General features: G+C 45.2%; 1 protein-coding gene across 1 annotated transcript in view; it reads right to left on the bottom strand.

Annotated features, from left to right (window-relative positions):
• The window catches only part of Ostf1 (osteoclast stimulating factor 1), a 49,544-nt gene that overhangs the window by 18,835 nt on the left and 18,365 nt on the right, over window positions 1-12,344 (bottom strand). The window contains exon 2 of the mRNA XM_057777608.1: window positions 3,323-3,369. Within this exon, the coding sequence (XP_057633591.1) occupies window positions 3,323-3,369 (47 nt within the window). The remainder of the gene's footprint in view (window positions 1-3,322; window positions 3,370-12,344) is intronic.

Here is a 12,344-nt window from a genome sequence, read left to right as displayed (position 1 = left end):
AGCTTCCAGCTCATATTTCAGTATTTCCAGGCCACAATGCTTTAAGTAGGTAGTTGGTGTATTACAAACAATTACACAGTACAAGCTCAGCCTACTATGCCTATAGCACACTGTATATGTGGTGTGCCGAGCATACAGTGTGAAAGGACTTGGAGTACTGTGGCCTCAGTGTACTGAGCGATGCGTTCAGAACGCGGAGCATGCGGTACTATGCGCTCAGCTGTATTTTCAGTGTATTCTGTAGTGTGCTGTGAATTCAGTGGGCTGGGTATGAGGTGTGCTACACCCTCGGTGTGCTACACCCTCAGTGTGCTGTGCATGTGACAGTACACTCAATGTGTGGTATGCTGAGCACGCTGTGCTGTGTACCACGGTGTGCTAAGGATCCTGGGTGCTGTGCTGTGGTGTCCTTGTGTCATGGCGTGTGCTGTGTGTGCCTTGCGCATGACATGCTGTGTGGCCAGTGTGTTGTGTGTCCATACAAAGACGAGGACTTTCTGTTACGGGGAACAAACTATGCTTCCAGCATTATCCAAGAGACAGGGTCACATACTCACAAAAGTAAATTAATGTCTGGAAGGATGTTCAATGTTTAATAGGGAAAACAAAGCCTGTCTGAGCTGGTGGTCTCCTACTCACTAGATAAGATGCTTCAGTATCTAGACTGACAGAAGGGAGAACAAGGAGGACTGGGGATAACAGGATGTGGAATGGCCATTACTGATCCTCGGGACCAGCATATCAAAAGTTATAGCCACATTTTAAAGAGAGAATACTTTTAAAATTACCCAATGAGTTAAATATGTATTTCTCCTGTATATTCATTAATAACTAAGAATTTAAGAAATAGCTCGGAGAAACTTTCTCCAGAAAAGAAATGGAGATAAATTAGCAATCAGTATATCAAACAAAGAAAAGATATTTGTAAATGTCTATCAATATAGCAACCAGAACTCAGTAGCAATAGCGACCCCTACAGCCGCTGCCGCCTTTGCATTATCACGGCTCTCACTAAAAACAACAGAGACAAAGGTGAAGTCATCTCCAGGTCACAAGCAGTGAAAGAGGAAAGCAAATCAGAAAGCATAGCACAGGCTCTGAACCTGGGTTCTGTTCCCCAGATGGGACTCGCCTGGACAGTACTGTGCCTGAGCAGGTCACAGTTAGAGGCACCCACTCCTCGTGGGAGTGCTCAGCGCAGTATTCATGGAGGGGCTAACAGTTCATATAGGCATAGAGGGGGCTACACCAGGGGTCCAGAGAAGGTGCAGAGATGGGTTCTCCTGAGTCCTCTGGGTGATACAAGGAGGAGGAGGGGCAGCGGCTAGGGGCACTGGGAACAAGAGCTACACCACAGAGGGCCACACAGTGAAATACAGATGTGCAGCAGACAGAGGACCGAAGCCACACACTAGAAACATTAACCTAGCAGGGAAGCTTGAGTCATGCTGGAAGTGAGGAAAAGCAGAGGTCGGGAGGAGCCACACATCTGGAGGAGGGCAGTGAGGAAGGACAACAGGAACCCAGCTAAGGACACCTGGGGAGAGCAATACAAGTGTCAGAGAGTCACTGCAGTCCCTACCCTCAGGGAACACAGGCCTCATTCTACAGGAAGCTTGGGTGGCCTCCTGCTTGTTTGGTCTGGAGGAGCAACTGAAGATGCTGTGAGCTCTCCTCCGCAATTATCCTCCTTGAGTCATCCTAATCCCATCAAAGATATCCCTGTGAGCGAAGCTAAAAGTTAAAGATGACTCTGGGCTCAGGCCACTACCTGTCATGCTTTTTGAGCTTCCTCCCCAATCCTGGGCTGCTGTTCCAACTCCCAGCACCTCAAAGTGCGACTGTCCTCAGAGACAGGTTTTTTTTTTTTTTTCTTTTTTTTGAGACAAAATTTCTCTATGTAGCCCTGGCTGTCCAGAAACTCGCTCTGTAGACAGGTTGACCTCAAAATCTGCCTGCCTCCGCCTCTGCTTCTCAAGTACTGGGATTAATGGCATGTGGCACCATTTCCTAGCCAAAGATGGTCTTTATTGAGAAGATGAGGATACAGTGAGGGCTTCGAGGTAGACCCTAACCCAACCCAAATGGCATCCATGAAGAGCCTGGAACCCCGACACACTCAAGGAGAGGCCACGTGAGGACACAGGGAGAAGGTGACTGTGACAGGCCTCAGAAGAAACCAGCCCTGCTGTCAACTCAGTCTGGGGCCTCTGGCTTCCAGGATTATGAGGAATTGTGTGCCTGTGGCTAAAATTTCAGGTCTGTGATTCTGCTGCAGCAGCCCCCTCCATACACGTTCTGCCCACCTCCTGGGGTGAGAGAAATGGCCCTTTCTGTCTAGAAGCCTGGCATCTCTGAAGTCTGGGAAAGTCCGAGTATGCAGACTTGGGCTATTAGTCTCCGGCTGCTGATCAGCAAGTGATGGACCTCAAATAGGAACCTTCTGTCAGGACTGCAGGGCAGTTGTGGAGTGAGCAGCGAGCAGTATTCCCGTGTTCAAATAAGGAGCCGGGTAGAGGTTTAGAAAATGGCAGATTGTGGTCTTCCGCAGGCCTTGGCCTGGCAGCGTGAATCAGCCCTCTGAGTGGGAGACACAGGCAAATGATGCTGGATGCTATGGAGAAACTATGGAGAAACGATGGGTGCTACGGAGGGTGCTCCAGTGTCCTTCCTGTTGCTAAAACACTGACCAAATGCAGCCGAGTGAAGGAAAGGGCTGATGTGGCTTACACTTCTATCACTGAGAGAAACCATTAGCACAGGAACCCAAGTAGGAGCCCTGAGAAATCATGGAGGAATGGTACTTGCCGGCTCCTTCAAGCTTAGCTAGCTTTCTTATAATGTCACTGAGCTGTGGCTGCACTATCGGCAAGGCTCATCCAGTGTGTGACACAAAACAGGGGCAGGAGAGATGAAAGAATAATATCATAAATAATAAAAGAAGGTTGTGAAGAGGTGTGAGGTAGAGGGTCAAGGAGAGGATGAGGAAGGCTAGTGTGTGAGCAAAGCTAAGAATGGAGTCTCTGTAGTTTAGATATTTTTGTATGCAGGCTACTTGGTGACTTGAAAACAGATGTCCCCACACACACGGAGAGAAGCAACATGAGGGAGTCTCTGACCTCCACACCCGGGCCATGAGAATCAACCTGAGGTTTAGGAGTTCCACTCACTGGGAGAGAGCAGTGTGGAGGGACTGAACACTCATCCTGTGGATTACGTACAGCACGGCAGAAAGTACAGGCAACTCAGGCCAGAATAGGTGTCTAAATAAAGTCACCTTAGGTTGCTGTGTCACTTTCAGAGTTTACATCAGAATACTTACAGTCCTGGGTTCAAATGTATACAGCGCTCTGAAGACTTTAACTTGCCCTAAAAAAAGAAAGAAAAAACTGATCAATTCTCTTATTTCTAACTTTATTCTAAGTTGTTATCGATTTTCCCCCATTAGAACTCCCAAAGTAAAAGTCTATTTTGGACTGTTACTTTAGAGCAGCGGTCCTCAAACTTCCTAATGACCCCCAGCCATAAAATTATTTTTGTTGTTACTTCATAACTGTGATTTTCCTACTGTTATGGATCACAATGCAAATATCTGTGTTTTCCAATGGTCTTAGGTGACCCTGTGATACGGTTGTCTGATCCCCCAAAGGGGTCACGACCCACAGCTGAGAACCACTGCTTTGGAGGCAGTACCTTTCCCCATAGGATGCATCTTTAAAATGCTTAGTGCATGAGAGCAACAGTAACCACAAGTCTTGGGGACCAGCCTTGTTTGACAGGGATTACAGCTTTGCACTGCATCTCTGCTATGAGCACACAGTCCTAACAATAATGTCAAACTTAGAAAATAAAAAGCTGAGGGGCTGACGGGACTGGAGAGATGGCTCAGCAGTTAAGACCACTTGTCTCCCTTCCAGAAGACCCAGTACAGAGGCCAGCACGCAGCTCACAACTGCCTACAACTCCATTCCAGGGGACCCAACACCCTCTTCTGGTCTATACAGGAAGCTGTATACATGCAGCATATATCTGCACGTGGACAAATAAATGAATAGTAAAAATAATCTTGAAGATAATTAAATAAGTTAGGTATGGTGGTGCACACCAGCAATCTCAGTATTCCAGGGGACAGAGGCTGACAGATCTCTTTGAGTTTGTGGTCAGTTTGGTCTACATAATAAGTTCTAGGTCACCCAGAGCTACACAGAGAGAATCTGCCTCAAAATGTAATAAATAAATAAGGTTGAAGATCTTAACAAAAAAAAAAAGAAGAACAATATAAATGTGTTTAAAATTTTGAAATCTATCCATTAGGACCTTATATTCTCCAAAAGAACAGAAAGTGGAGGAAAAGGAAAGAACATGTAAGAGCGATATCACCCTGCACCCCGCACGCTCCCCAGCACTCTGTATCATTTACACTGGCCCCGTCCGTCTGAGGGAATGGGTCCAAATTCTTCAGTTTCCCAGCACCTACTAGATAGTACATACAGTATAAAGTTAAGTTCAAGTTCACAAAATTAATACAAATTAATACGCTGTATAATATAGGGTCTACAGCAAACAAGGGGGTGCATTTTATAAAATAAGTAGGTTAAGAAAGAGATCAAAATAGAACTATGTATTTAAATCAGTGGTTCTCAACCTTCTTAATGCGACAATCCTTTAATACAGTTCTTTCTTCATGTTGTGGTGACCACCCAACCACAAAATCATTTTTTATGCTACTTTATAAGTTATGCTCAATTGCAATATGAATATCTCTGTTTTCTGATGGTCTTAGGTGACCCCCTGGAAAAGGGTGGTTGAACCACTAAAGGGGTTGTGACCGACAAGTTGATAAGTTAATAACACTTCAGTTCATGTTCTGGAAGATCCTTTAGAGATAGTATCCAAACCAAGTCTGTCATTCAAAACTGGCCTCCAAAGTAGATAAGGTCGCTTATTTCAGAGAAGATATTTTTATCTTACACTTTTTTGTTAGTATTTGAACATATTTTATAATAAAAAACATAAGGCAATATAGATATTATTTGTAACTACATGCATGCTTACTGGGAGAATTATAAGTATCTTTGTTGAATACAATGTGGTAGGATGAAGATCTAATTTTGATGTTTCTTCAACAGACTCCCAGGTGCACAGCACAGAGACCTGTACAGAAGAGTCTCTGAGAAGCCGGAAGATGGCGGCGCACACATTTAATGCCAGCCCTGGGGAGGCAGAGACAGGCAGATCTCTGTGAGTTCAAAGTCAGCCTGGTCTACAGAGCAAGTTTCAGGACAGGCTCCAAAGCTACAGAGAAACTCTATCTCAAACCCCCGCGTCCCCCCTCCCCCCAAAAAAGATGCTCTGAGAAATCCCTGCCACAGAATGAACCGGGGGGGGGGGGGAGGGGGGGGCAAGTGCTGAAGCCAGAGCTCTAACAGTCGGCAAATCAGTAGCCGCAGCATGAGAACACTGTCCAGTGTAACCCACACGGCCACAGAAAAGCTGTTGTGCGGTGTGACCAAGAGACTGAGTTTTAATATCATTTCCTTTTAATGAAGTTAAATGGCCACACATGGCTGGTGACCAGCATACTGAGAGAAGAATGAGACTGGAAAAAACAAGAATGAATCTAATGTCCATTAAGAGGGAACTACGTTAGGTCACTCCTATTTTTAAAAGAGAAAGCCACCAGTTAGGAATCAGTCTACATGCCCATCAATTGGTGGGTCTACTGATGAAGAAACTAGAAGGGTTGGAGACAGAGCTCAGTCAGTAGAGAGCCTGCCTGGAAAACATGAGCATTGATCTACCCCGGAACACATATAAAAAGCTGGGGGTGGGGCTTCTTTCTGTAACCTCAGCACAAGTAGTACACAAAAGGAAGAGCCGGGCAGATTTCTGGAGCTAACCAACCAGCCAGCCTAGCCTAAACTGGAAGCTCCAAGTTTAGTGAGAGAGCCTGTCTCAAAATACAGAATGGAGAGCAACTGAGGAAAAGACCCGGTGTTGACCGCTGGCCTCCACACACAGGCACAGGTTTATGCCTGAATGCACAGGTCACACACAGACCTTGGACATCCGCACCGTTTAGGGGGCCCTTCACATTCTGAATTACATTGCTGTTTACATTTATTTCACTGATATATGTAACATTTATACAGTGTGAAAACAGCAACCGTACTCATTTCAAGCAGGGGAGGAAATCATTCTTTACTCTAAGCATCCAGCCATGGAAGAGCAACTCAGATTCTCAAGTGACTTAACGTGTCTACCTGAAAACTTCTTTCTGTCAAGTATAGTGGCTCACACCTGTAACTACAGAACTCAGAGGCAGGACTGGCATGAGTATGAGACCATCCTGGGTACATGTGCAGTTAAGATCCAGGTTGGCCTGTGCCATAGAGTGAAGCCCTGTCTCAAAAACCACAGGGCTCGGGGGAGGAGCTGCCAGAGAAAGTTTTCTGCAGAGCTGATTGTTCTCAGACGGTGGAAATTAGTTATCTCAGTTACTTCAAACTTTCCAAAGAGCAAGGAAGCAGTCCATTGTGATCAGCATCAACAACAGAACTTTCTAGTTCCTTACAGACAATGGCGAGGATGAACAATGTGGATAATCTTGGAAACAAGATACAATGACAACTTTAATGGGCTCAGACAAAACTCAATAAAAATTGAAGAACCTGTAAGTACACACACAGTAAGCGACTGAACAACTAATTTGCATAACTGAGCTCTTTCAGTTTTGATGCATGCTAAACAGCAATTACCCTAATACACAACCCAGCTTCACATCTGTGAGATCCAGAGGACACCATTTACTGCTTCTTACTGGGGCATTAGCCTTTTGTAGATCCCTTTTGCTCCATGTTCTAAAATATCAGGGAAAAGTGAGTCAAGTAGAAATGAATGAAGGAATGAAAGAGAAACATCCAGAGGCTGAGGAATCATGAAATCAGTAGGTTGTTCAGGGCAACGGGGTCTGAATATTATGTTGTTAGAACAATTAATACTAATATGTAATCCGCTGGTCCTACTGACATTGAGTTAACTCTGGGCATTATTTCACAGATGGACTTCAGGCTTACAGCAGTCTAGGGGAAAAATCTAAGCACTGCTTTTTGCTGCCATCCTGACAGACATCTAACAACAGGCATTGCAACAGACCAAGGGCACACACTGGTCAATTCCAAATTTACTCGAGGAAGGCAAATATCGGAGAGCTGTGTCACAGAGATACATGCAACGCATGCTCTCTTGAGCTCGCTGTGCATCATTTTCTCACGCGAGCATGGTTACATAGAACAGGGAGGCCTGGGAGTTGAGAGACTGTGGGAATGGCCTCATCAGAATGAAGGCCCCGAAAAAGACCCAATACAACCTCTGTCTTAAACATGGGCTGCGTCTGGAATGACCCAGCACCATCTGAATGGCACTGCAGGACATCTGCCAGTCTCTGAGTTAAACAGTACTAACCACCACCACTGGCCTCGGCCACCCTTTTCTGAGGTCTTATCTTCCAGCCTTGCCCTTCCCCTTTCTCACTAACCCCCTGCTGCCGCTAGAGAGGAGGAGACCACCAGAGGCCAACTGCAGCCTCTTCCTCTGGAGGAAGGCTGGCTTAGACTTCAAACTGTGAAGGTCAAGGTGAAAGCGGAGGGAGGGGATCTGGTCCTTCACAGGCCGGAGAAAGGAAGTGTGGGCTGCTCCAGTGTTTATCTTTGCACCTCTGGAACAACACTTCGATGACTTCGGATTTGTTAAAAACATTAAATCTACCTTGTTAGTGAAGGGCTGGCGGAGCTTCACATAACTATTCACAGAAGTATATTCAACTGGCATATACATATACACAAAAGAGTGAAAACGGAGTTACCCTAGAAAACTTGTCCTATCAAACAATAAAGATAATGATAAAAGAGCCAAGTGCCAGGTATGCGTTGTTTCTTTTGGAGTTGTTGGCTAGTGTCATCGCCAGGGTCCTATAAATGGAATAAAACACTATAAGCACCTTGGAGACGGGGGTTCATTTCTGGGCGCTTCCACATTACAGTCCTTCACTGAAGGCAGTCTGGGCAAGAACTCGGAGGCAGGACCCGATGCAGAGCCTGTGGAGGAATGCTGCTTCCTGGTTTGCTCTCCAGCACTTGCTCAGCCTTTCTTACAGCTCCCAGAACCACCAGTCCAAGGATGGCACCATCCATAGTGAGCTAACTGGACCCTTTCACATCAATCAAGAAAACATACCAGAGTCTTGCCCACAGGCCACTCTCTGGTGGGTGAATTTCCTCAATTAATGTTCCCTCTTCCCACATGACTCTGGTTTGTATCAAGTTGACATAAAACTAACCAGCATAGGCAGTGAGGTCCCTAGGCCCACAAATATTCCAAGCTTTCGTCAATACTCTAGGTTATCATCCAGAATATGGAGGTAAGACCTTATTACCTCCACAAGCTTAAGTCATAAAACATTGTGAAACAAGCTGGCGTTGTGTTGTGCTCTTTTTTAAATTGTTGCTGACTTTTAATCCACAGCTGTCCAAAACAGTAACTGCAATTCTGCTCCTAGCTGCTATCAGCAGTATCAGCAGCCTTAGGCCAGGAGGGCCCAGCCTGGGGAAATTCTGTTCCCTAGGTGCTACGAAGGGAACTTAACTAAAACTCAGTCCCTCCATAGAACTCAAGATTCAAGGTTTGAGGTAGAATTCTGCTCCTCAGAAAGACTGAAGAACAAGTAACTCACCTCCTCTCCTCGAGTGCCTCCAAAATCCCTCATGAATCTCTTGACCCCTCTATAAAAAAACGCATCTCCACCTGGCTCCTCCCTACCACTTCCTGTCAGTTGCTGATGCAGCCTCCTGATTACAGCTGAATTTTATTTAATCAAACACATCTTTGCACCATTAAACAAATGTTCCAGAGCATAAACAAAAGTAACACACCTTAAAATAACATTCAACGATGGTGTTGACCTTGACAGTTCATCCTACTTAGTGCTGGAAGGTGCTATTCAAGTACTAGGTAAGGAAACTAGTATCGATCATGACCAGCTATGAATTCAGCAAACTATAACAATTGACTGGCCTAGAAGACATGCTCAGAAAATGGAATACTATTAGCAATAAAAAGAAATGAACTAACAAGTCATGAAAAGATGGGATAGATTTCAATGCATATTACTAAGAAAAAGAGATCAATCTAAGAAAGCCACGTATCTCAGTGATTCTAACTGTGACTTTCTGGACTGGGGAAAGCTATAGAGACAGCACAAAGATCAAAGGGAAGAAAAGAGGGTGCAAAGATAATCTTTAGGGCAGTGAAATGATTCTGTTGTACTGTAATAGTGGATACATATGACTATAAATTCATCTATGGGCGATAGTGATGTTATCAGTGCTGGTGGGTGTATTAGTTAGGGTTCTCTAAATGAAGAGGACCAACAGAATGAATACTATATTAAAAGGAAATTTATTAGACTGGCTTATAGGATATATTCTGGATAGTCTAATATAACACTGTTGTAGAATATTAGTTTAAGATGTATTACATTCATTTATGCTGTGGGATATTTGTTTAATGATACAAAAGATGTCACATTTGTTTAACTCTGTAAAGCTGTGTTACTCTGCCTGCCTAAAAACAACCTGATCGTTCTAATAAAGAGCTGAATGGCCAATAGCTAGGCAGGAGAGAGAAACAGACAGGGTTGCCAGGCAGAGAGAATGAATAGAAGGGGCAGTGAGAAAAGGGAAAGGAGAGGAGGACACCAGGGGCCAGCCACCCAGACAGCCACAGAGTAAGAATGAAAGATGTATAGAATAAAGAAAGGTAAAAAGCCCAGACGCAAAATGTAGTTAAAGAGAACCAGGATAATTTACATTAAAAAAGCTGGCTAGGAACAAGCCAAGTTAAGGCCAGGCATACATAAGTAAGGATAAGTCTCCATGTATTTATTTGGGAGCTGGGTGGTGGGCCCCCAAAGAGTAAAAAAAAAAACTACATACCAGGAAAAACGTGATCCAATATCACATTCTAGAACAGACTACAGAAACTAATTCACCACCAAAAACTTGAAAGATGCAGGGTTGGTGGTTCTCGCCACGTCTCCCTTTAACCCTATCTGGCCTCCGTAACCCTATTTGGATCATGGAGCATGCAGATGACTATCACTAGTACGCTGACTGGACCAAGTGAGCAGGAGGCAACAAACACCTTGGACTTGTTGGTAATGTGTATGTGCATCAGAGCACAGGAAATAAATCCATTCAAGAGTGTTCCACCTCAGTAAAATTTCTAGTCCTGTAGTGTGGAGTAGATAGATATTCTAAGGTTAAGGATAAGTTGTACCCAGCCCCTCCTACTTCCAAGAAAGAGGTACAGTGCTTAGTGGGCCTATTTGGATTTTGGAGGCAACACATTCTTAGGTTTGTTTCCCTTGCCTATACATCAAGTGGCTCAGAAAGAAGCCAGCTTTGAATGGGACCTGGAACAAGAGAGTGATCTTAAACTGGCCCTGGATGCTCTACCACTTGGATTATATGACTGAACAGACCTGACAGTACCTGAGGTGTCACTGGAAGACAAGGATACTGCCTGGGGTCTCCAGCGGGCTGCTATGCATAAATCACAGCAGAGGCTAGGAATTTAGAAGCAAGGCTCTATCATTGTGTGCTGACTGATCTCCCTTGTGAAGATAGCTCTTAGCCCGCTATCAAGCCTTAGCAGAAATTTGGGAGTTGGGCACCAAGTTACCATGTGATCTAAACTGAGTATTATCTGTTCCCAAACACGCACAGACGGCTTCGTGGAGTGTGCCGTGTGATCGGTTGCCTGAGGAAGAGAAGACTTGGGCTTGGTTTACTGATGGTTTATTCAGGCACCACCCAGAAGTTGCCAGCTTCAGTGTTACCACCCCTTTCTGGGACAACCATAAAAGACACTGGGGTAAAGGAAAAATGGCCAGATTGTGACTACTTACCGAAGCATGAGCTGTGGCCAGTGGTTTGGCTAGATGGCCAGGGACTTGGAAGAAGCACCATAGAAAACTTGGTGAGAAAGGCATTCTCATTAGAAATATGTGGGCAGAGCCCTCCAAATGGACAAAGTGTGTGAAGACACTGCAGCTCCATGTAAATGCTCAGCAAAAGATGACCTCAGCATAGGAACTAACAATCATAGATTGGATAACCCATCCTGAGGATCATTAGCCTCTTTCCCCAGTCATCCCTGCCCTGGTCAAAGTTGAGTGGGCCCTTGAGCAAAATAGCTATGGTGGCCGAGATGGAGGTTATTTAAAAGTTTTTACAGCCCGATAAGCCTCTCCACCAATACAACAATCCAAATCAGACCAAATCAAACCAAATTAGAAAAAGCCCAGGTTTAATGGATACTAATGCTCCCGGGTAGCCTCCCAGCCCCAAGGGATGGAGCCCCTAAGGGATGGAGATGGGAAGGAAGACCAGAAAACCCCATGTTTGTTCTCTGGGGAGGGGGGGCAGTTTAAATACTCTGTGGGAGTGGTCTTGGGCCTCTTTGGGGAGGGGTCACCATTTGGCAGGCTTTCTCAGAGGTGCAACTCCCAAAGGAGGCGGCTTGGGATGGAACTTCCCACCCAAATAGTTATGTAGGGGCTTGATAATATGGCCTTCCACTCACCAAGGCTGACTTGGCTGCAGCTCCTGCTGAGTTGTGGATCTACTGGCACCGGAGACCAACAACGAGCCTAGACATGACATGGCTCCATTCCCCTGAATGACCAGTCAGCTACGATGCCAGGCTGATTGTGCTTTCTTTGTGGAAAGGGCATTGCTTTGGCCTTACTGAGATAAATTCTTATTCTGGTTATAGATTTGCCTTTGCTGCACATAATTCATCTGCAAAAACTAGCAACAGTGAGCCTACAGAATGCCTTGTCCACCATCATGGCATTCGATCGTCATTTCATTTCACACACTATTGCTTCTGACCAAGGAACTCATGGTCAAAGGACTGCAACAGGGGGTGAATGCTCATGGAATCCACTAGCCTTACCATGTTCCCCACCGTTCTAAAACACATGGCTTGATAATACGGTGGAGGTGGAATAGCCTTTTGGAGACTGAGTTACAGCGTCAATGGTGGTAACAGGCTAGACAGCAGAGGCAGGGTTCTCCAGAAGACGATATATTCTTTGAATCAGCATACAACACATAGTACTTTCTCTCCTACAGCTAGGATTCAAGGGCCCAGGAATAGAGAGTGGACTAGGAAATGGTCCCATTCAACACACAAACTGCTTCCTGGTCTTATGCTCTGCTGGCCTAGAAATTGGCACCAGAAAGTGGACTGCTGCTATGAAGAATCTGTCCATGTGGTTT

The sequence above is a fragment of the Chionomys nivalis genome, chromosome 8 (assembly GCF_950005125.1).
Source record: "Chionomys nivalis chromosome 8, mChiNiv1.1, whole genome shotgun sequence".
NCBI lineage: Eukaryota > Metazoa > Chordata > Mammalia > Rodentia > Cricetidae > Chionomys > Chionomys nivalis.
The sequence above is the reverse complement of the archived record's forward strand: the minus strand, read 5'-3'. Positions and strand labels throughout refer to the sequence as shown.